The sequence below is a fragment of the Dipodomys merriami genome, unplaced genomic scaffold (genome assembly GCF_024711535.1).
Source record: "Dipodomys merriami isolate MVZ:Mamm:240054 unplaced genomic scaffold, mDipMer1.0.p SCAF_6, whole genome shotgun sequence".
Taxonomy (NCBI): Eukaryota; Metazoa; Chordata; class Mammalia; order Rodentia; family Heteromyidae; genus Dipodomys; species Dipodomys merriami.
In genome coordinates this window covers 9,179,637-9,204,178 of record NW_027206179.1, presented here as the reverse complement: position 1 = coordinate 9,204,178, position 24,542 = coordinate 9,179,637, and the positions used below count along the sequence as shown (strand labels likewise).

The 24,542-nt window shown below is 37.7% G+C and overlaps 1 protein-coding gene across 1 annotated transcript; it reads right to left on the bottom strand.

Annotated features, from left to right (window-relative positions):
* Nucleotides 1–1,312: 1,312 nt before the first annotated feature.
* Nucleotides 1,313–23,290, bottom strand: LOC138814266 (vomeronasal type-2 receptor 116-like). The gene is made up of 7 exons (XM_070003271.1): nt 23,004–23,290; nt 22,691–22,837; nt 13,609–13,897; nt 11,718–12,521; nt 10,269–10,496; nt 9,054–9,177; nt 1,313–2,235 (listed from the first exon to the last, which is right to left on the bottom strand). Exons 1-7 carry the CDS (start codon nt 23,288–23,290, stop codon nt 1,313–1,315), a joined length of 2,802 nt encoding a protein of 933 aa, XP_069859372.1.
* Between the last annotated feature and the right edge of the window lie 1,252 nt (nt 23,291–24,542).

Sequence of the window (24,542 nt, the reverse complement as noted above, 5' to 3'; positions counted from 1 at the left end):
CTGTGGCTCAAGTGGTAATACAGACATGACTGAAAAAGGTAAGGCACAGTATAGTTCAAGCATGAAAAATTTAATTAATTTAATGAATTTAATTAATGTAAGAAGAAACTTGTAATGAACACTAGAAGAGATGAGAAATGAGTACAATTGTGTCTATATGACTTGAATATGGGATTCTGTAGAAATAGTATAGAATCTACTAAGTCAACCTATTTGAAAGAATAAGTCATGCTTTCCTTATCAAATTGAGAGTTTTGAAATGTTCATATTTCAGCCAGGCACTGCTGGCTTATGCCTGTAACCCTAACTACTCAGGAGGCTGAGATCTGAGGATTTTGGTTCAAAACAAGCCTGGGCAATAAAGTCTGTGGGACTCTTATCTCCAACTAACCACCAGAAACCTGGAAATCGTGCTGTGGTTCAATGGTAGATTGCTCATCTTGAGCTGAAGAGCTCACGGAGAGCACACAGTCCCAGAGTTCAAGCCCCACAACCAACAAGAAAATTAAAAATTATTCATCTTTCAACAGATTGTAAGAAGTGCTACATTAAAAGAAATAATCATATATATTCATTACTTAAAATTTTATGTATTAAATGAGTAAAAATTCATTAATGAACAACAAATTAAAAAGTATATCTAGACATGGAGAGCAAGCTATGATGCATTACAGAATTTAATCTTAGAAGAGTCAAAAGATCTTCTACATTATAATTTAAAGTAAAGAATATTTTTGTAGCTTATCCAAGTCATTCCTAATGCCTCATTCCTAATGAGGAAAGCAGCATGAGAGGGAGGACTGCTGAGAGAGATGGAGATGGAGAATGGCAAAAAGAAGACAGACAAAGACACATCAAGAAAGGTGCCACCAAAGAGACTCAGCATACTTGCAAAAGGTGAATGTGTGAATAGAAATACAGAAGTAGTGACCAAAACAATCTCTAAGGATGATATTTAAAGAGGAAAATTTGTCAAAAGTAAAATACTAATGAAACATATTAGAGGACTCTCTATCATGGTGGTATGCAGAGAGGAAGCTAATATATTTAAAAATTTAGAAAAGTGATTTCGAAAATCATCAGTGAAAAAGACCCTAAGAAGAGGGTATGACAGAATAATGTTTAGATTGAATAGGAGGAAGCAAAAATATAGCAGAAAAACTCCACTTTAAATGGTGAATACTTGTGACTACTACGACTAGAAAATGCACAATAGATCCTTATTATCGAAGTAAAAATTTCATAATACTAAGCATTACAAGAAGAAAAATATTACTGTAAAAAAGTTAGTAATCAAAATGTGAGTATAGTCTTAAGAATGTTTGTTTCTCCTACTAAGTTTTTTATCACTGAAACCATGCAGAGAATTTTTATTTGGCACTAACAAGATGTTGTAACACTTTGGGGCAAATATGCAGCCTAGGAGTCCTGCACCAGAGGCCAAGATGGAGAAGACCTCCACAGCCACCATGACCTTCCCCGTGGCACTGTGGTAGACAGGCAGGAAGGTGACCCACACACTGCAAAACACCAGCATGCTGAAGGTCAGGAACTTGGCTTCATTGAAGGTGTCAGGCAGGTTCCTGGCCAGAAAAGCCACAGTGAAGCTGGCCAGAGCCAGAGAACCCAGGTATCCCAGGACACAGTAGAAGGCAGTGAGGGAGCCCTTGTTGCACAGGATGATGATATGGCCATGTTCAGATTGTGCATCTGTGTCCACAAAGGGAGGATAGGTCCCCAACCAGAGTCCACAGAGGGTCACCTGGATCAGAGCGCAGATGGGAATGATGAGGTTTGGAGCCCCTGATACCAGCAGCCACCTCATCTTTCTCCCTGGGGAATTGGCCTTGAAGGCCAGGACCACAGTCACTGTTTTAGCCAGCACTGTGGAAACAGCTACAGTGAACACTACTCCAAATGTAACCTGTTGCAAGATGCAGGTGACTGTGTTGGGATGGCCCAGAAAGAGCAAGGAACAGAGGAAACAGAAGATGAGGGAGATGAGCAAGATGTAGCTGAGAGTCCGGTTATTGGCCTTGACAATGGCAGTGTCTTGGTGTTTCACAAATATCCCAAGAACAGCAACAGTTAGCATAGAGAAGCAGATAGCCATGCAGGCCAGAGCCATGCCCAAGGGATCTCCAAAAGCCAGGAAACTTGCATCTCTCAGGAGGCACTGATTTCTCTGTGTGTTGACATACTGATGAGCTGCACATTTCACACACTGGCCCATATCTGGTGGGAAGGGTAAGCTACCATTAGTTCTTGTTGTGAATGTCTTTTACTTCAAAGAATTTAGGAAATTTTTCACTTAGAAGTTATCCTAACCTGTAAGCATTTACAATAAAAGTATTTTTTTTCTTTTCTAAACCTTGACCTGTTCCCATTATCATCTAGTTCTTTATTCAGGCTTTTACAGAAAAATTTGACTTGTTCCTTCGGTGATTATCACATATATTAACATCATGACAGTTGGGGTATTCTAATATCCTGACAATTTTCTGCACTTTTCCTCACTCTTATGAACTGAACTGTGCCCTATTTTCCAATCCTACTGAAAATTGTAATTGTACATGTCACAATTTCCTGCATGACACTGTAAAACAATTTCATTCCTGTGGCACACACTTGAATTCATCTAATTATGTTCATCTTGCCTATTTATCTGTGAAACAGTTGGAACAGAGAAAACCGTCTTGGAAACTCTATAGTAATGCTCACTTCTTCAACTGAATCTGCCTTTCTGCACGCTTGTCCTGTGCCAAGAAGAGTTGTGGGCACTGAAAAATAGCAATATGCATGAATCATCTTTTCTGTGTGGACAAAAATGTAACTTAAAACAATCACTGTGGAATCTGTAGGAAGATGGCAGAGGAGAACCTGGAAGCTAATCCAGCTCTTGCATAGAAATCAGTTTTAGTGTTCTAGTGAACAGTCCTAGGCTAGAAAATCACACCAAGTGTGCCATCACACTACAGAGAGTCTGGCCAGAGACGAAAAATCCTGGTTGCTTGGTCAAGGAGCACTTGCCAATTTCCCTGGTGGTGGCCATCATATCAACAGACAGAGCCCGAGACAAAGGCACCAGACATGGTGTATGAGTGGATTCTACCCATAAGGAGCCAGAATCTTCATCCTGCTGATCACAGAACATAGATGGCCCAGAAACCAAGAGGCTGATATGAATACCTCCAAGACATCTTTACTCCTTCTGAAGGAGCAGCAGTGGAAGGTAGCCCCTCCACCAACACTGGAGAAGAACCCCATCTTTCATACTGACAAATGCCTGTCCCAAGCAACTAGCTCCAACTCAGGTCTTGGAAGAAAACAATAGGAGCCATTCAACAGGTCACAGGAACCTGATCCAACATGCGAGGCTCAGCTCCACCCAGTGGAAAGTTGCCTTTCCCAGGCTGAGGGAGCTCTGCCACCAGAAGAATGACTTTCTTCACTGGGTAAAGAGAGGCAGAGGCTGTCCCTTCCCACTGCAGCCTAGACAGGACCCAGCAGCAGGAGGGATAAAAGACAAACAATTGAAACTCAGTAAACATAAATCCTGAGAATGGCTCCAGGCTGGGCAATGTGCTTGTCTCCAGAGCTAGCCACTCAAGGAAAAGCTACTGATTGCTGACAGGCCTCAACCCTACCCAGAACTTTGCCTCATCACAGCAACTCCAAGCTAGAAGAAACAGCCATCTGACTCTTTTGTGATACTCAGCAGATGTCCCTCCGACTGAACTAGCCTGGGAGGAGGATCACAAAGTTCTGGGTAAGGTAGACTTTTTCTGCCTGCTCAAACAAAGTGACTTAAGAAAACAATCAAGAAACAGGAAAACCAAACACCACAAGCAAACCAGAGACTCCACCATGAGACTGGTTACAGACAGATTGGATATACAAATCTTCCCCCTAGTACCCAAAAAAATCAAAGAACTCTTTTTCTACATATTTTTTAATAAAAAAGTTTCTCTTTTTTTCCTTCATAATTTTTATTTTAGGGTGCGTGTAAGTGTTTGTGTGTGTTCATGTTTTAAATCTCTTTTAACCTTTTGGTCCTTTTATTTTTTTCTTTATTTTTGCCTGACTTAATTGCTGTTCTGCTCATCCACAGATATATACCCGTCGTCGATTATTAGACTTTATCCTTCATTTTCAACGTACTTAATTCAGAAATTGATTACTTAATTCACAACATCTTAGTCTTAACTTCTTTAATAGTAGTATTATTTGGTTATACCTATATAGTTTTTAAGTATTCCATTATTAAATTTTTTATTTTTTATTCCTTTCCTTTTTCCTTTTTCTTTTTCCTTCTCTCATTCTATCCTTTTCTACTATCAGTATTATTTGTTTATACTTACATAGTTTTTAAGAGTTTCATTTCTAAAATTTAAACTTCTGTTTTTTTCAATTTTTTCTGGTTTATTTCTCTCTTTATTCAATCTATTCTACCCATTTCCTCTCTGAGATTAGGATTGGGTTAAGTTCAATCTTTCCTTTTACATCTCCACTACATAGTAATGTCTCTCCTTGAGGAGGATATTGCGATCCTTAAATATCTATTCACCAAACAGCAGAGCACCCAAATGTATCCAAGAAACACTACTTCCCTTGAAATCTCACATAGATCCAAAGACATTAATTTTTGGAGACTTTAACACACCACTATCCCCACTAGACAGATCAACTCGGCAAAAACTCAACAGAGATTCTGCAGATCTAAACAACTGCATAGATCAAATAGATTTAACAGACATCTACCTAATATTTCACCCAGAAGCATCAGAATACATGTTTTTCTCAGCAGCACATGGAACATTTTCCAAAATAGACCGCATTTTAGGTCACAAAGCAAACTTTTCCAAATTCAGAAACATTGTACTTATGCCCCCCATTCTCTCAGACCACAAAGGAACAAAATTAGAAGTCAACACCAAAAGCAACCAAAGAAAGTCCTGTAACTCATGGAGATTGAAAGCATGAGAAAGGAAATTCAAATGTTCATGATATCCAACAAAAATGAACACAGAAATTACCATCTCCTCTGGGACACAGCAAAGGCAGTACTCAGAGGCAAATTTATAGCTCTTGGTTCCTATAGCAACAAACTGGAAATATCTAAAACCAACCATTTAATGAGACATCTGAATCTCTTTGAAAATGAGCAGCAAGCTAAACCCCAATCCAGTAGACAGAAAGAAATGAATAAAATAAAATGAGAATTAAATTAATTAGAATCCAAAAAAAAAACATAGAAAGAATCAACAAAAAGAAGAGACCACAACCTAATAAACAAACTCAAAGTTGAGAATGGAAACTTCATAGCAGAACCAACTAAGATTCAGAATATTATAAGCAAATACTTTTCAATCCTTTATGCTAATAAGTTTGAGAATGTAGAAGAAATGGACTATTTCCTTGCAAATATCAAGATGCTGAAACTAAAACAAGTTGAGTTAAACCAACTTAACATATCAAGCCTTGAAACACAAAAAGCAATAAGAGGCCTCCCATCTAAGAAAAGCTCAGGACCGGATGGATTTACACCTGAATTGTACAAGGGCTTAAAAGCGGAACTCACCCCAATACTCCTCCAACTCGTCAATGAAACTGAAATTGAAATTTCACTACCGAATTCTATGAAGCCATCTTAACCCTCATCCCCAAACCAGGCAAGGACTCATTAAAGAAAGAGAACTATAGACCCATTTCTTTGATGAATATTGATGCAAAACTTCTTAACAAAATTTTGGCCAGCCAACTTCAACAATTCATCCAAAAAAATCATACATCACGATCAAACAGGATTCATGTCAAGGATGCAAAACTGGTTCAATATACACAAATCTATTAATATGATTCATCAAATCAACAGAAGCAAGGATAAGAACCACATGGTTATCTCAATAGATGCAGAAAAAGCATTTGACAAGATCCAACACCCCTTTATGATGAAGGCTCTGGAAAAACTAGGAATTCATGGAACATTGCTCAATACAATAAGGGCTGTATACCACAAGCCTACAGCCAGTATTATACTTAATGGCAAAAAACTGAAGCCATTTCTTCTAAACTCACAAATGAGAAAAGGATGTCCAATTTCTTCACTTCTCTTCAATTTAGTATTAGAATGCCTAGCTATAGCAATAAGACAAGATACAAACATAAAAGGGGTCCAAACAGGAAAAGATCAAGTAAAACTCTCCCTCTTTACAGATGACATGATATTGTATTTAAAGAATCCCATAGACTCCACTCCCAAATTACTCTACCTGATGTGAAACTTTGGCAAAGTAGTGGGGTATAAAATTAACAGTCAAAAATTAATGGCTTTTCTGTATGACAACAATGAGAAGAGGGCACCTGAAATCAGGAAAGCAACTCCTTTTGTAGTAGCTCACAAAAAATAAAATACCTAAGAATTAACAACTAAAGTGAAGGACCTCTATGATGAAAACTTTAAAAACCTGAAAAAGGAAATCAAAGCAGAACTTAGGAAGAGGAAAAATCTCCCATGCTCCTGGATTGGAAGGATCAAAATCATGAAAATGGCAATAATTCCCAAGGGTATCTACAAATTCAATGTGATACCTATCAATATTCTAACCTCATTCTTCAAGGAAATAAAGAGGCAATCTAAAAATTCATATGGAACAATAAAAGACCCTGAATAGCAAAAACAACCTTTTATAGAAAGAACAATGCTGGAGGAATATCAATGGCAAATTTCAAACTCTACTACAAAGCCAGAGTAATCAAAATAGCTTGGTACTGGCACGAAAACAGACCTCAGGACCAATGGAATAGAATTGAAATTCCAGAAATGAACCCACAGACATAGAGCTAAATATTTTTCAATAACAGGACTAAAAATAGAATGGAAGAAAGACAGCCTCTTCAGTAAATGGTGGTGGCAGAATTAGTTAATCACCTGTAGAAAACTTAAGCTAGATCTTTATATTATCACCCTGAACCAGAATCAACTCCAAATGGATCAACGACCTCGGAGGCAAAGCAGACTCCATGAAAACATTAGGGGAAGGAATTGGAGAAACCCTAGTTATCCTTGGCATAGGCTGAAAGTTTTCTAATAGAGCCCCAGAAACACAACAAATCAAAAAAAGTTTGGATAAATGGGATTGCATGAAGCTGCAGAACTTCTGTATGGCAAGGCACATAGCTAACAAGACCAATAGAAAGTCCATAGCCTGGGATAAGATCTTCACTAGCTATACAATGGACAAGGGTCTCATATCTAAAATTTAGTTGGAATTCAAAAAAAGAAATCCCCCAACAACAAATCTCAAAGAAACAACTGTCCAATAAGTTGGCTAAAGACTTAAAGAGAAACTTCTCTGAGGAGGAAATAAGAATGGCCAATAGACACATGAATGGCTCAACCTATATAGCCAAAAAAGAAATGCAAATCAAAACAACATTGAGATTGCAGCTCACTCCTGTTAGAATAATCAGCGGGGCGATGGTGGCTCACGCCTGTAATCCTAGCTACTCAGGAGGCTGAGATGTGAGGATCATGGTTCAAAGCCAGCCCGGGCAGGAAAGTCCGTGAGACTCTTATCTTCAATAAACCACTAGAAAACCAAAAGTGGTGTCGTGGCTGAAGCAGTAGAGTGCTCGCCTTGAGCCAAAGAGTGCATGGACAGCGTCCAAGCCTATGGTTCAAGCACCAAGACCGACCAAAAAAAAAAAAAAAAAAAGAATGGCTATAATCAAGAACTCTAACAACTATAGATGCTGGAGGGGATGTGGCCAGACTGGAACCCTACTTCTCTGTTGGTTGGGGTGCAAACTCGTTCAATCACTCTGGAAAACAGTGTGGAGGTTCCTCAAAAGACTCCACATAGACCTCCCTGTTTCTCAGCAATCCCACTTTTTGGCATGTACCCAAATGATCACAAACAAGACCATACCAAAGCTAACAGCACAACTATGTTTATTGCAGAATTATTTACTATAGCTAAGATATGGAACCAACTCAGATGCTCCTCAATAGATGAATGGATCAAGAAAATGTGATACACACACACACACACACACACACACACACACACACACACACACACACACACACACACACACACATACACTGGAATTCTATGCCTCCATCAGAAAGAATGCCATTGCCCCATCTGTTAGAAAATGGAAAGACTTGGGAAAAATTATATTAAGTTTAGTAAATCAGGCCCAAAGAAACATGGGTCCCATGATTTACCTTATTTGCAGTAACTTATATGTCTGGGACAAGCAGAAAGATGATTATGTACATATGACCAAATAAGATCATGTTAAGTGAAATGAACCCCAAGATAGGGACACACGTGGTTTGTTTTTTCTTGCTATTGTTTCTAACCTAGTTATAACTACCATGTGATTTTTTTCTTTGTATGTTCCTCCTCCACGGTATAACCCCTCATTTCACAGTATTTGATGTTGGTGCCCTACATATTGTATATAACTTTCTCTAAATTGGGGAGAGGAGGTGAAAAACATAATGCTTAAATAGGGATTCAGGTTGACCCATTGTAACAATGAGATGTAGAAGACATTATGTTGAAAAATGAACTTCACAATTTAGGTGGCGGTGTGGGGGGCAGTGTAGTTGTGGATGTGGGTGGGTAGGATAGTAGGGTAAAAACAAAGGTGGAGGCAACTATGCTTGATAGGAAATGTAGTCATTACCTTGCTCATATAACTGTATCCCTTCTGTACAGTATTTTTACAATAAAAACAGTATCAACATAAAAAAGATCACTCTCCTTAATAAAACTTACATTTAATGTATTTCAGTTCACCTTTGTCCAATGATTCATGATAAGAGGCATTCTTGCAAATAACTTTGCCTGCAGTATATCAAAAATATTACTAATATGTAATTCAAAACAATGATGCATTATATTTCACTAGCAATACCACCATACCAGAGAAAAGACAAATCGGCTGGGAAACCCTAATATACAACTTTTGCATTGAGTTTGTTTGACTGAGGAAAACTAGAGCGAAATGAAGAATTCCTAACTATGACATGGACTTACCTGTCCCATTAGTGATCTCATTCTGTTGGCAAGGGTTACAAGAAAAGCAACAGGCAGCCTTTCCCTCCTGAGGAGATTTCCTGAATCCTGGAACACAACTCTCACTGCAGACTGAGTGAGGAGTCTGAGGAAAGTCAGAGGTGTGTCAGTAACTGTTTAGACTCATACCCCACACTCCAAAAGTCCATTGTTTTTTTTTTAAAAATCAGATTATTAAGGATTATGTTTCTATGTGGGTAAATGTAGTCAATTATTTGAATTCTGTTATAGATTCTAAATGCCATTATTCTCAAAGGCTTATGAGATGCAACCTTGATTAGTAGCCTGTTGAACTAGTGAAAAGTATGGGAAACTCATTGTGAGAAAGTAAGTCCCTGTGGAGAGCCTAATAAACTGGCTTGAGTTCATGTCATTATGTGTTGTCCCCTCCTCATGTGTAAAATGGAGAAGAGCCTGGAGAAAAACCTCCTTTTTTATAGTTTTGTGAACCCCAGAATCATCTTTCTCTTGGTTTTCTAGTGACCATGAAGTGAGACTCTTTTCCCAGGCATCTTCAATGATTCCTCTTCCCAAAGATGCCTATGTAGCAGGTCTACTTTCTATTGAATGAAAACACCGCAGAATAAACCATTCATCTAAATACAGTGATTCATCAGGTACTTTATCACCGTGTGAGAAACTTACTAAATATATATTATTTATTTTTATGAAGGTATTCAAAATCAACATTTAGGAAAACATTAAAAATTTTTTTGATGGTAGTCAGACCTGGGGCTTGAACTCAAGGTCTAAGCAGTGGCCTTGAGCATTTTTGCTCAAGTTTAGCACTCTACTACTTGAATTACAGCTCCACTTCTGGATTTTTGGTGGTTAATTGGCGATAAGAGTCTCACAGATGTTCATGTGTGGGCTAATTTTAAATTGTGATATTCAGATCTCAGCTATCTGAATAATTAAGTTACAGGTGAAAGTTGATGATAGTCAGACAGGTGTAAAGTAGAATGATGACTTTTACTTACATAGGTGTCCTTAAAATCATTATGATTTTAGTGATATGGGGGAGGGCAGGAATAGTGGGAGAAAAACTAGGGAAAGGGAAACAATGCTCGATAAGAATTTTACTCATTGCCTTAGTCATGTGACTGTAACCCCTCTATATAGCATCTTTAGAATAATATGAAATTTAAAAAATCATTATGATTAGAGCCAACCCACCTCTGTAGTTCCTATGGCCCAATCTACCATATCTTCAGATAAAGACAGTTGATTACCATGGAGAGCATATGGAGAAAATTTTCCTACTTTCACCTCCAGTTGAAGACCTTCTGGAAAATTCCAAATGTTCAGAATGTCATACTCTGGCTCCAATTTCCTTTTCTCATCCAAAGTCACTTGTTCTCCAGCAGGGTTGTAAAATTGGATGTTTTTCAGAAAAGGGTGCAGCTAAAAGAGATACATCATTTTCTGGTGAAGTATAGCCGAGTTAAGACAGAAAACCTGAAGTAAGAAAAGCTCCTGATTGCCTTCAAGCTCTCAATCCAAGCATAGCATAGCCACCTAATGAAGTATAGCAGAAGAAATTCTATGGAGGAATGAAATAATCTCTCTGAATCCTGATCTGTCAGAAAACGATCAGAAGGCTTTTTGTTTAAATAAGAGAAACCAATTCCAAACAAACAGCCAGGAATGAGATAATACTCAGTTGCTTAGCTACAGTTTTTACCAACTATCATTTTTTTAATGAATGCCTATACTTGGAGTTTGCTAAACTTTTAATATGGAAGTTGAATGAAACTAGATCACATATGAAAAATATGGATAATTCTGTTGAACAGATGATCCTTTGCTATTACTCAAGAAACTCATAGAAAGAAGCTGAATTTACAGTTTTCAAAACATTAACTATGAGCATGTTGAGGTTATTTGTAATGAAACCAACTCATAAGCCAATATCTGGTGGCTCATGCCTATAATTTTAGGTACTGAGGAGGATGAGATCTGAAGATCATGGTTGGAAACCATCCCAGGCAGAAAAGCCCATAAGACTCTTAAAAAACTACTCAATAAAAGCTGGAAGTGGTGGCATGGCTCAAGTGGCAGAGCACTAGGTATGAGTACAAAGTGATCTTGGAACAGCATCCAGTCCCTGATGTCAAGCCCTAGGAGCAGCAAAAATCAAATGAATACAAAAAACCAACAAAAGAAAAAATGCATTATAAAAATATGAATTATATTTAATTTTGTTACTGACCTCTTTATTTGTAAGAAAATTTGCACATATATCTAGAGTATCTCTAAGACATGTAAACAAAAATAATTTCCTGGTGTAGCACTGGTGGCTCATGCTTATAATCCTAGCTACTTAGGAGGCTGAGATCTGAGGATCGTGGTTCAAAGCCAGCCCAGGTGGGAAGTCTGTGTGACTCTTATCTCCAATAAACCACCAGAAAACTGAGAATTGTGCTTTGGCTCAAGTGGTAGAGAGCTAGCCTTGAGCTGAAGAGCTGAGGGACAGCGCCCAGGCCCAGAGTTCAAGCCCCATGATAGATAAAAAAGTAATTTCCTGGGTTTTGGAAAAACAATCCAAATATTTAATTTCATCCAGTACATTCTCCAGGAAGTGCTTTTGCTCATGATGTGTGCCAACCAGTAAAGAGAAAGTACCTGTACAGGGGAATGCACTGTCCCTTTTCTATTTCCCATTGTTTGAACTTCTGTTTGATGAAGAAGCATCTCATGGAGAGCCTGGGCCACAGCATACACAGCATTATATATATTGTAACTATCTCTAGACATGGTAATGTCAAAAATGTGCCTAGGCAACCAATCCAAGGAGGCATCACGAGGACAACTGTCCCATGTTACACAGTCAGAGTCAGCATCTGAGCAATTATAAGAGAGAAACCACAGCTTTGCAAGGAAAAAGTCTTCTGGGTATTTGGAAGGGTGAACTGCTTTGACAAAATCTGTGAATCCAGAAACATCTGCATGATGGTGTGAGAAAATAAGAGGTACATGGAATGAGCCTAGCATGAAATATCTCCTCGTTTTTAAATCCCACTGTGAGTTCATGATACAAACTTTGCCTTTTATTAAAAATTGCTCAACAAATAGCATTAAATCTAGCAGTGATTCATTATCACCATAAATGATGAGGACATTGGCTGAAGATTTATTTATCTCGTTATAAACGGCCATAATTCTGATTATATGTTCAGTGCCTTTGCTTGATATTGGTAGCTCATAGGCTACACAAACTCTATTCTTGGCCATTTCTTTTTTAAGCTCAGGAAGCATCCACAAGCCATTCTCATCTTGTGAAGTGAACAGTCCAACCCAGCTCCAGGTGAAGTGGAGCAGTAATGACACCATGGCAGTGGCTATTGATGTGTCCTTTGGGGCCACCTGATAGAGAGCAGGAAACTTGTGATGGTCACTCAGGGAATGATCAAAAGGCCCAAATGTAAGCTAAACGGAAAGAAAATTGGATGCTCCATGAATGAGAAGATTGCCATGCATCATAATCGCAGTCTTGAAATATGTTAAGAAGCACTTGAAGTAGGTGAAAGCTAGGGTTTTGGTTTAATTTTTGAAAGAAATATTTGAATTATTTAATAGTTGTATAACCTATCCAATTACTTATAAAATGTCTCTTAATCTTTGTCACTATTTCTATCAACTTCTCCCATCTATATCAACCCTAACCATACCTTGAGTTTTCTTTTCTATTTTCAAATATGTACATTGAATACTGTCTTGTTTTCCTTTCCAATCCATTCCCTATTCTCTACCTTTTCCCCTTAACATTTACCCTCCTCGCAGAAGATATGCTTCATCTTTCTGGAATTCCAGAAATTTTACCATGGTGTTCCACCTTTATGTATACCATACTTTAGTTGGATTGATCATGTATATATATAAATGGCTATGTATGTGTCCTATATATTTTAATATGGCATGCTCACATTTTAGATCTAACTTTTACATATGAGTTAAAACATTTCCACTTCTCATTCTGAGCCAGAATTGTCACACTCAACGTAATATCTTGTGTGTGTGTGTGTGTGTGTGTGTGTGTGTGTGTGTGTGTATGTGTGTGTGTGTGTGTGTATGTGTTTATGTGCTTGTGTTTGTGTGAATGTGAAGGCTAGTACAGGGGCACAAACTCAAGGTGTCAGACACTTGCTTGGCTTTTTATTTCAAGGCTTGCACTTCACTGTTTGAGCCACACATTCACATCTTGCTTTTTGCTGGTTAATTGGAAATGTTTCCTGAGTAGCTAAGATTTCAGGTACAAATCACCAGTACTCTGCTCATCATATCTTCACACCACAAGGAAATTATTGGTAAGACTTGAAATAATAAATAATGCATTGGTTAGTCTAATTCTTCTATTTTCCCAAACAGAAGGAATATACATATCCCACTAGCTTGGAGTACTTACTTTTGATACCATAAAACTTGATAGGCACATAAATTCAGGTTCTTCCTATCATTATCTTCTAACACCGAAAATGCCACCAATTAGACATTTTTGTATCCCTCCAACCCTCACCTGTGGAAATCTGTAGAGTTGTAGCAATGTCCCAATGAGGGCAGATGTTATTCCTAATGGTCCTGTTAGTACTGCTCTAGACCTGTTTTCTCTCTGACAAGAGTAGTTTGGAATCTTGTACTTCCCAAAAAGCCAAATGAAGGGATTCTTAAATATTCTCCAAGTTCCAAATTGGACATCATAGACATCAAATCCCAGAGTCAAGTTATGTAAGAGTTCAGGGTTTTTGTTGATCTCCTCAATAGCAAAAGCCAAGGCCAAAACAAACTGATAGTTCTTGAAGACAAACCTGCATAATGAACATAGAAATTGTGGAGCATTTCAAGACTTATGACTTTGCTGCATTGAATGCTTGCTTCTTTGATAATGAATATGTTAAAACATTATCTTCATTTGGGATGGAATAGGAATGTAGTGTTTTATGGTTGTATACAGAATCAGGTAATGACATGAAGAGAGTATGTCATGAATGTGATTCAGAAACGAATTTAAGTTGAAAAGAGCATGCTTTTTCCTCACTATCATATGCACCACAACAAAAAGCTGTTGCCTGTTAAACATGGATTAGGCTTTCGTGATCATCAAATATTCCATTTCCTTTATCATAGTAAAACTAGTTCTATCTGTGTGAAAAATAAATCTTGTTTTTAAGCACCCAATTTATGTTTTGTAGCTGGCCAGGCTAACTAACCAATGTTTACTTTAAGAGCAACTTTCAGAAGCAAAGTCTTATTTGTGAAAGTTTCTATACCAAGTTGTGTTCACAAACCCAACATATTGAACAGCTCTTCCAGCAATACCATTCAGAAGAAGAGCTCAAGTATCAGGTGAGGGAATTTCTAAAAACAACTGCCCAATAAATAAGTGGGCTAAAGACTTAAAGAGAAACTTCTCTGAAGAAGAAAGAAGGATGGCCAATAGACACATGAAGAAATGCTCAAAATCCCTAGCCATAAAAGAAATGCAAATCAAAACAACATTGAGATAGCACCTCACTCCAGTTACAATTGCAAAAATCAAGAACTCTAACAACAGATGCTGGAGGGAATGTGGACAGAAGGGAACCTTACTTCATTGTTGGTGGGAATGTAAACTTGTTCAACCACTTTGGAAAGCAGTATGAACGCTCCTCAAAAGACTTCACATAGACCTCCCCTATGACCCAGCAATCCCACTTTTGGGCATTTACCCAAATGTTTACAAATAAGACCACACTAAAGCTACCAGCACAACTATGTTTATTGCAGCATTATTAACCAAAGCTAAGAGATGGAACCAACCCAGATGCCCCTAAGTAGATGAATGGATCAAGAAAATGTGGTATATATACAAAATGTAATTCTATGCCTCCATCAGAAAGAATGACATTGCCCCATATGTTAGGAAATGGAAAGGCTTGGAAAAAATTATATTCAGTGAAGTAAGCCAGGCCCAAATAAACATAAGTCCCCTGGTTTCCCTTATTTGCAATACCTAGTATATGTATGAGTCAAGCGGAAAAGGTCAGATAATGTGATGTTAGGAAAATGAACCCTTAGATATGTATATTAATGTTTTTTCTTTCATGCACGTGTTTCTAATGCATTTATAAGATGATTTCTTTGTTGCTTTGTATGTTCCTCCCCCACAATATAACCCCTGCTTTCACTATATTTGATGTCAGTATAACTTGTGGAGGAGAGGGGGAAAAACAAGTCATTTAAGGATACAGGTGGACCTGTTGCAACAATGAGAAGTACAAGTTGTCATGTCCAAAACTAGCTTTACAACGTTGGTGGGGCTTGGGGGGGTGGGGGTGGGGAAAGGATTAGGATGGAGGGTGAGGGGAGAGGCTGGGAAGGGATGTGAAGGGTAAACAAAGGAGGAGGCTGCAATGCTTGGTAAGAAATGTATGCATTATCCTGCCCATGTAATTGTAAGCCCTCTGTACAGTATGTTCACAAATAAAATAAAATATGTATTAAAAAATGTATGCATCCAACTCCAATGAACTCATTATGGAGAGAGGAACCTCAAACATAGTGGATGAGGAGAGAATTTTAAGCAAGCTTTACATTGAAATCCCAGTACCAAAGCCAATATTGTAAAGTACAGTGATCACTACCCTCTTCCCAATATATTTAGATTGAAATAGTGAAAAGAAAAGAATAGAGAGGAATAAAGAGGATCAAAGTACTCTTTTTCCTTTCTCTGTGTCCTGTCTGTGTGTACAAGTGTGTCTTTGTGTATGTATGTACATTTTAAAGAAATTAATATCATGAAATCAACACCCATTTTTAAAAGGAAACAATATGTTTGACATATACAGTCATATGTGAAATCATCCGCATGGATGCCTATCATGTGGGTGATATCTTCTAAACAGAAGAAAATAGTTAGATTGAAGAAAAGCTGATTGATCATACACATATGGACGAGCAAACTGGAAGCAAGAGTGAAGGGTGAATAAAAGTTTCATCATTGGGCACTGGTGGCTCATGCTTGTATTCCTAAATACTCAGGAGGCTAAGATCTGAAGATTGCAGTTCAAAACCAACTTGGGCAAGAAAGTCTATGAAACTCTTGTCTCCAATAAACCAGCAGAGCTGTGTGGTTCAAATAGTAGAGTACTAGCCTTGAGCTGAAGAGCTGAGCAACAGCGCCCAGGCCCAGAGTTCAGGCCCCATGACCAGACCTCCCCCCCAGAAAATAGTGAAGGAAGAGGAGGTGTAGGAGGCGTAGGTGAGAATGTTAAAAGGGGTGACATTGATCAAGACTCAGTGTATTCATAAATTCTTATGTTAAATATTAATTCGTGTATACTAGTATCTAAAGAAAATGAGATTAAAAATTATATAAAACCTATTGGTAAGAGTGAAAATACAGGCTGGGAATGTGGCTCAGTGGTAAAGTGCTTCCCTGTATGCATGAGGCCCTGGGTTCGATTCCTCAGCACCACATAAGCAGAAAAAAAAGCTGGAAGTGGCACTGTGGCTCAAGTGGTAGAGCGCTAGCCTTGAGCTAAAGAGCTGAGGGACAGTGCCCAGGCCAAGCATTCAGGCTCATGACCGGACCCCCCCCCCAAAAAAAAAGAGTGACAAGACAACTGATCTAAGAATGTTCTAACCTAGTAAATATTCTAGACAAATTGTAAGGATAATTCTTCTGAAGAGTGAAAATTATTAATATATGTATTGATTACTATAGAACAACCTAAATTTGGATGTCTAATATTACAATTGATGGGAGGAATACAGGCAGTTACAGTTTTCATTTGTATTTCATTATTATTGTATCTTAAAATATTAAATGAAAGTTGGGTGGTGGTGGCTCATGTCTGTAATCCTAGCTACTGAGGAGGCTGAGATCAGAGGATCATAGTTCAAAGCCAGATAGGGCAGGAAAGACTGTGGGATTCTTATCTCCAATAAATGACCAGAAAACTGGACGTAATCTTATGACTCAAGAGGTAGTGTGCTAGCCTTGAACTGAATAGATGAGAGACAGCACCCAGGCGCAGAGTTCAAGCCCCATGACAGACTATGTATCTATCTATCTATCTACCATCTATCTATCTATCTATCTATCTGAAACTTTTATTACATATATAATATATAATATATAATACTATATAATATACATAATATGTAATATATTATATACATAATTTATATTATGTATATTATATGTAATATATAATATACATTATATATGTAATAATATGATAATATATATTGATAATATACATAATATATAATAAAAATCATAAAAATTTAATGAAAAATTTCATTACAACATTTCTGCACATTTACATGGATTTGATCATAACCCTCTACTATTTGTGTGTATTTTCTCTTTTTATTTCATCCTCATCATCATGGATTGTTGTCATCCTTCTAAAAGAACTTGTTGTAACCTATTTTAATACCTCTAAGTACCACAAAATCCAAAACAGACAAGTGGAAATTCCTAATCTGGAAATCCATGTTCTCTACTATTGAACGCAATAGCCATTGAAGTTTCTAAGAAGAGAGAAAGTGTAGAAGTTTTAAGAAACCTGGAGAACAAGGTACATAATGGCAGTAGTGAGATGTGATCTGTCAATAATGACTGGGATGGAAATGCAGGAAAATCTATCAATAGAATGGCTCAATGAATGAAAATTTGAGGCCAAATGATTTGTTGGTTCCAAGAAACTCAGTTCACCATCAATGTCCCTCAATGACTGGAAGAAAGAAATGTAAGCCATACCCAGGGAAAAGAATGTGCATACAGAGTGTTCACATAAATCTGCAAGTAAATAAACTAAATATAAAAACACCCCACTGAGACATGATATATTTTACAACTGCCTAGACATTCTGCACAATGACACTAAGGGAGGATAATCTTAGGAGAGAAATGCAAAGGCTCAATACCTATGTGCATCTGATCATATAAAATAATATTCATTGAAATGAACTCCAGGAAATGGAAACTAGAGGTTCTTTTTCTTTGTTGTTGTTTTGATTTATCTTGATTTGTTCATTCATATGTTTTTTTGGGATGGAATGGGGACACAGAAACAATGAGACAAAGCATGAACAAGTTCAACAGTAGTACTCACTAGACAGCATATTTAAAATGAACTATATAACTTGTGGGTGAGGATGGGCGGGAAAGACAGAGCGGGATGGAAGGAGTAATAATGGTCAGAAAGCAAAGTACTCTTTATCTGACTCATGTACATGTAACCAGGCTATACATCACCTTTATAATAACAATATACAATTCGTGAAAAAGGAATGGAATAAGGCAGTCCATGTAAATGAAAAACAAAAGAAAACTGAAGTACCCATCACATATCAGATCAAATAGACTTCAATGAAATCACCAAAATGTGACACGTTTGTAAAGAAATGATGAAGGATAAAATCAACAAGATGACTTAGCAATTCTGAATGAATATTAACAGAATATCAAAGCATTTAACTATATTTAAGCAGACTTTAAAATAATCAACACAATAAAAGCTGAAGATTTTATGGAGCGTTCATCGTGAAAATAAACAGGGAGGTACTGGAATTCAGTTTCACCCTTGACAAGATGAGCTTCACGTTCACCTATTGAACAGTTCATCCAAAGTCTGAATAAATCATCTTTCATGAACATACTAAGAATTTTCCAGGAAAGATCATGGGATAGGACACAAAACTAACCAGATTTTTAAAATATTGAGTCTATCATGCACACATACAGATCACACAAGAAAAAACAGAAAATATATGCACATAACCATAGAAATGAATTTTTTTTCAACCATGAGTAAATAATCAAATTAAATTACTCAATTTAATTAAATGATTACCACAAAATTAAATGAACTGTTTTTCAAAACAAATGTCCTTGCAAAAGAGAGAATATCAGAATCTGTAGGTACAGAACAGGGAGGGAAAAAAATGAAAGGGTAACAATCTTTGCTTAAATCAGGAGTGGAGAAACTGTTCTAAAGGCCCTAAAATGCATCTCAAGAAACTAGAAAAATAAATCCCAACTCAGTAGAAGGAATTGAAATAATCAGTAGAATAAAAAGTATCATAAAATAATAACACAATATTAATATTCAATAACGCAAAGAGGTGGTTCTACATAAATAACAGTATGATCAGACTGAAGTCAAAATCATGAACAATCAGAGGGTAAAGCAACAAAATTACACATACCAACACAAACACTCCATTATTCTGGATGTGAGAGTCAGTCTGGTGAAAATAATCATTTTTATTGAAAAATCATTGCAGATTCAGTGCAGTCTCCATCAAAATTCCCCATCACTTCCTTTATAGAAATAGAACAAGGAAGACTAAATTTTATGAAAAAGTAAATCCTCTATTAGCAAGAGCTATCTTAAGGCACAAGAACAATTCTGAATTATACTTATATCTGTTTTTCTCTTATACTGTTTTGCCATGATAGCAGAAAAAAATCAATAAAGCAGACACATGGATCAAAGAAATATAAAACCAACAAGTAGGGCTGGGAAGGTGGCTCAGTGGTAGTGTGCTTGCCTTGCATGCATGAGGCCCTGGGTTCGATTCCTCAGCACCACATAAGCATAAAGAAAAAAGCCTTAAGTGGTGCTGTGGCTCAAGTGGTAGAGCGCTAGCCTTGAGCTGAAGAGCTGAGGGACAGAGCCCAGGCCCAGAGTTCAGGCCCCACAACTGGACCAAAAAAAAAAAAAAACAAGTAATTGCAAACAACTACAGATATCTGATTCTTGGAGAAGTTGTGAAATAATACACAGCCTAAAGATGGCACTCTTATTATGGGGTGGCATTGTAAAATTGAGTTTCCACACAAAAACTAGTTTCTATTTTCACCTTGTTTTTTTTTTAACTAAAAATTGGTCAGTTCTTAATAGAGCCTGGAACTTTGAAAGTAATAGAGAAAGTGAGAGGAAATGTACATACAGAGGTAACTTAAACAGAACTCAAATAGCTCATAAAATGACAGCAATATTTAAGTTGTGGGTTGAACTTTATCTCATTCCCAAGGCACTAAATTGCACTTATACTGTGTTGTCATAATAGTAGAAAAAAATAAATAAAACAGACACATGGATCAAAGAAATATAAGACCAAGAAGTAATTGCAAACAACTACAGATATCTGATTCTTGGATAGGGAAAGAAGCTGTGGTTGTACCCAATTGAAATCTTTGGTACAATGAAAGAGATGCTAGGGCAGCCAAATGCATTGTTAAATATCTTGCTAGCTATTCATTTCATAGAAGAATAATAGCATAGTGGAAAACAGCTCCAAAACTTATATACCAGTAGGATAATTCAATAAAGGAACAGACAATTTAAAAATGGAAAAGTACAAATGGAAAACCAATGAAGAAAAAAAGGCTCAACCATTTGAGCAATTAGGAAAATACAAATCAGTGATTATGTGTTGCCTATCAACCCAGACACAGATTGCAGTTTTGGTGATGGTACATAAAGCTTAAAGACTGGTGATTTCTCAAGAAATTAAAACTACCTCCACTGGTGGTTCATGCTTGAAAACCTAGCTGAACAGGAGGCTAAGAGGCAAGGGTCTTGAGCCAAGGCCAGCAGTGGCAGAACAGTCCATGACACTCTTCATCTCCAGTTAACCAACAAGAAGCTAGAAGTGGAGGTGTAGCTCAAGTGATAGAGCATCAGCCTTGAGAGAAAAAGCCAATCAATAGTGCAAAGCAAGCCAGTCACCATGGCTCCTGCCTCTAATCCTAACTACTTTCAGGACTCTGAAAATGAGCAGAAGAAATGATAGATATGACAGAGTGAAAAAGGACGTGGGAAAAGATATAAAAATGATCATAAATATAATGAATGTCTCTACTCAATGTATGAGGCATGCATGGTGCAACTACAATATGGACCAGATAATTGGCACAAGCACCACATTGTGTAAAAATTGGGAAACATTTCTGTAACATCAGTGGGTATAGAGTTCAGTTAAATCTCTCCCCTACTGATGTCTAGTTGCCATGCTACATTTATCTTCAAGAAAGTCTTATTGAATAAATACTGCTATCTATAGCCAATACCACACATAAAATTTTACTATCCCAGACCAGACTTCATTTCATATCTATGTGTAGATAAGAATCATCAATTGGCTAAAACAATAATACTTAATGCGGTTATATTAGCACATGATAAAAAGTACTCAAAAATTTTAGGAAATTAAAAGAATGAAAATCAAGTAAACTTGGTAAAATAGTGGATAATAAAAATAAACTAAGCCAGGCACTAGTGATTCACCCCTGTATTCTTATACACTTAAGAAGCTGGGATCTGAGAACAGTGTTTTGAAGCCAGCTTGGGCAGGGATGTCTGTGAGACTCTTATCTCTATTTAACCACCAGAAAGTGCCAGAAGTGGAGATGTGGCTGAAATGCTAGAGCACTAGCCTTCAGCAAAACAGTTCAGGGCCAGTTCCCAGTACCAAAATAAAAGAAAGAAAGTTACCCACATCAGTGACATATAAGACAAGGGTATACATCTTCTATAGCAGGGAAAAGAGTAATTCCTGTCCTGTGATCTCTGCTCTCATCTTCGGGCAGCTACATTAGGTTATACTTGTCATAGAGGTACTTGAAAAGAAGTGTAAATGATGAAAACAATGACAGTAGAAACAATGCAGTAGGAATCAGATCATTTGCCAGAATTCTTTGAAGTTCTTCATGGTCATTTTCCTTTTTTCTTTATTGGCTTTTACTTAATGAGACCCTGGTACCAAATAAAAGCCAAGAATATGCATTTGCACAAGTAAAGCAGAACTCATCAGGGCATATAAAATTTTCCCAGAAGGGAAAATTTACCATTGAGCTGCCTGGTCATGCTTGGATTGTGGAGCATTTCTGACATGAAATAATGACACAAGGCTTAGTTTGCAACAGTATCTACTTGTCTTTAGTAATAAGTGTGTGTGTGTTTGTGTGTGGCAATTCCAGGGCTTGAAATCAGTGCATCAGAAACTGTCTTTGAGTTTTTTTACTGAAAGCTAGCACTCTGTCACTTGAGAAATATCTCCACTGACAGCTTTTGGCTTGTTAATTGGAGATAAAAAGTCTTGAAGATTTTTGTGCCTTGACAGGCTTCAAATCTCCATCCTCAGACATCAGCCACCTGAGTAGTTAGGATTACAGGCGTGAGTCACCCAGCCTTCAATAAGAATTTTTATCCATGTCTTCAAAATATAGGTGTTAATAAGGAAAAGTTCTCAGATTACTGGCCCAGGGGTCAGAATATGTAGCTGCATCCTTTGAGTCCCAGACTCATTCCAGGGACTCATCTTGATTGTAATAACATTCCTTCATTTTCTGTGATGGCACCTGGGATAGAGAAGTGATAAGAGTTTCTGGACTAACGTGAAGACCCTACCAACCTGGAAAGTAGAAGATACCTGGAACAAGATAGAGTCCTTTCCTACTAGCTGAAGATATAAGACTAAATTCAGAAATTGAGCTGTTCCTGGTACAATACGGACAGGAGGTCCGTGGAGAGGAGACAGAACACTGAGCTCCCTCATTACTGCCCATCCTCAGAACAAAATAGTAAGGATGAGTTACTTACGGTGTGTGGTCTTCTTTCCCGGAAGAATCGCTATTACTACGATCAGTTCCCAAAGTGTAGAGAGGGAACAATCCAGTGATCATCACATCTCCATCCATGTGTGCTCGGTGCTTCATAGTGGAGAAGCAGCTAGTGCCAGCCAAGGACCTGACAGGGAGGGGAAGCTGGAGAAGAAGGAGTGTGAAAAACAAAAGGTACATTCCTGAAGCCTCTGCCACTCTGAAATTCTGTCTAGAAGTGAGGACCCCAAGACAGATATGTTTTTATGTGCATATGTGTCCTTTTATTGGTAGGAATCTATACTATAGCTCACCTTTCATCAATGCCTCCTGTGAGTCCCCAGAAGTCATGTGTAAAAGTATTCCCTGGGGCTCTACATCTGTGGCCTTTATTCAGGAGAAAACCATGAGTTGGGAAACATGTTTGTGGAATTACCCCAGGTGCTATGATTTCATCCAAGACCACAAAATGTGAGGCCCAAGAGATGGAGTTACCCTGGGTGGTTTTTTTGGTCAACATCTGTGTCAAGTAGCTGTTTTCATGAAAGCCATTTGGGATGATGCAACTGGATTTCCTCAGAGGATGCCATTTGATGTGCATGGTGAAATGTCCACAAAAAGTCTATACCTCTGAGTTGTCAAGTAAAGCTACAAGGGTATCATACCAAGAAGGTTGATTCCCACCCACAATGTCCATAATAGCCACAGAACATTGGTGGTTGATACAGGGATGTTCTCACAAGAATTCCATATGCAGTGGCCTCTAGATATGTACCCATTTATTGTTGCCTGAGGAAGCAATGATGCTGCTGAAACTAGCAATTACATGTGAATAAATAACTCAAAGTCAGTGTTGAGATTGAGTTCCACTTCTGCATTCTGAACTTTCCCTTTCAAACAGATAATGACTACTAAATATGCTAACACACATCAAGACATTTTCAGGATGTAGTAGTCTGAGAATACACAATAATAGAGGAAAATGTTTCTATCACAAACTTAAGTCAATATCAAAAGCAATTCTATGTTTTCAAGTTGTCAACATATTTTAGATACAAATTCCATGTAGACTTCAGTGGCCCTGGAGAACAGAGATACTTCAGCATAATGAACAGTCTGTACAAGGCTGAAGTGTTGGATGCACATTGTGGGACACTTACCCATTATCATGCACTGGGTGTCAGAAAATATATCATATATGTACTTTAAAACTGTGGGAGGAAAAAACCTTTTCTAATGATATTACCAAGGGTCATTTACATTTGTTTATTTATTACATTGATAGGATTTTATCACTTACTTTTAAAATTCTTAGTTGCATATGGTAGCTGGGCAGAGGATTCATTTAGACCCAGGGGGTAGAACCTGAGATGGTCTAGATCCAGAGAGGGGCGAGATCCTGACACCCTCCTTTTGGCCCAGCCTGAAACTGTCCTCAAATTTTATGACCTGTCCATTTTTTTTTTCAGTGAGACTTTGCTGACTTTTTGTTTTATAATTCCAAGATGCCTGGCTAGCTGCAGGTTGAGCTGCAATATTCCTGGAATGCTGAGCTTGTTTTTGTTTATGTTAGAGATTTGTGGCCTTCTCTCCCTGACCCTGCTTCCCCCTGAGTGGAGCTGCCCCCCTTCCCCTGGAGTCAGACTTTTTTCTGCTAGAGAAGGGAGATGCAAGGATAACAGTGTCATTTGTCCTTTTTAAAAAATGTCACTATTTCTCCAGCAAGTGTTACTGTCCAGTTGCTCTGGAAGGCTCCATGCCACTATTAAAGATGACATTCTTCTCTGGTAGGGGGAAGAATTTCCTTATAGGTGTTGTTCTTTGGAAGGAAGGGATTATGTTCTTGGTGGGGT

Coding starts and splice junctions, on each gene's coding strand:
- LOC138814266 (XM_070003271.1), bottom strand. CDS start 23,290: ATGCACATCAAATGGCATCCTCTGAGGAAATCCAGTTGCATCATCCCA. Junction 13,898..22,690: donor GGGAAAGAAGACCACACACC/GTAAGTAACTCA, acceptor TTCATTATGCAG/GTTTGTCTTCAAGAACTATC. Junction 12,522..13,608: donor AACTCTACAGATTTCCACAG/GTGAGGGTTGGA, acceptor CTTTCCGTTTAG/CTTACATTTGGGCCTTTTGA.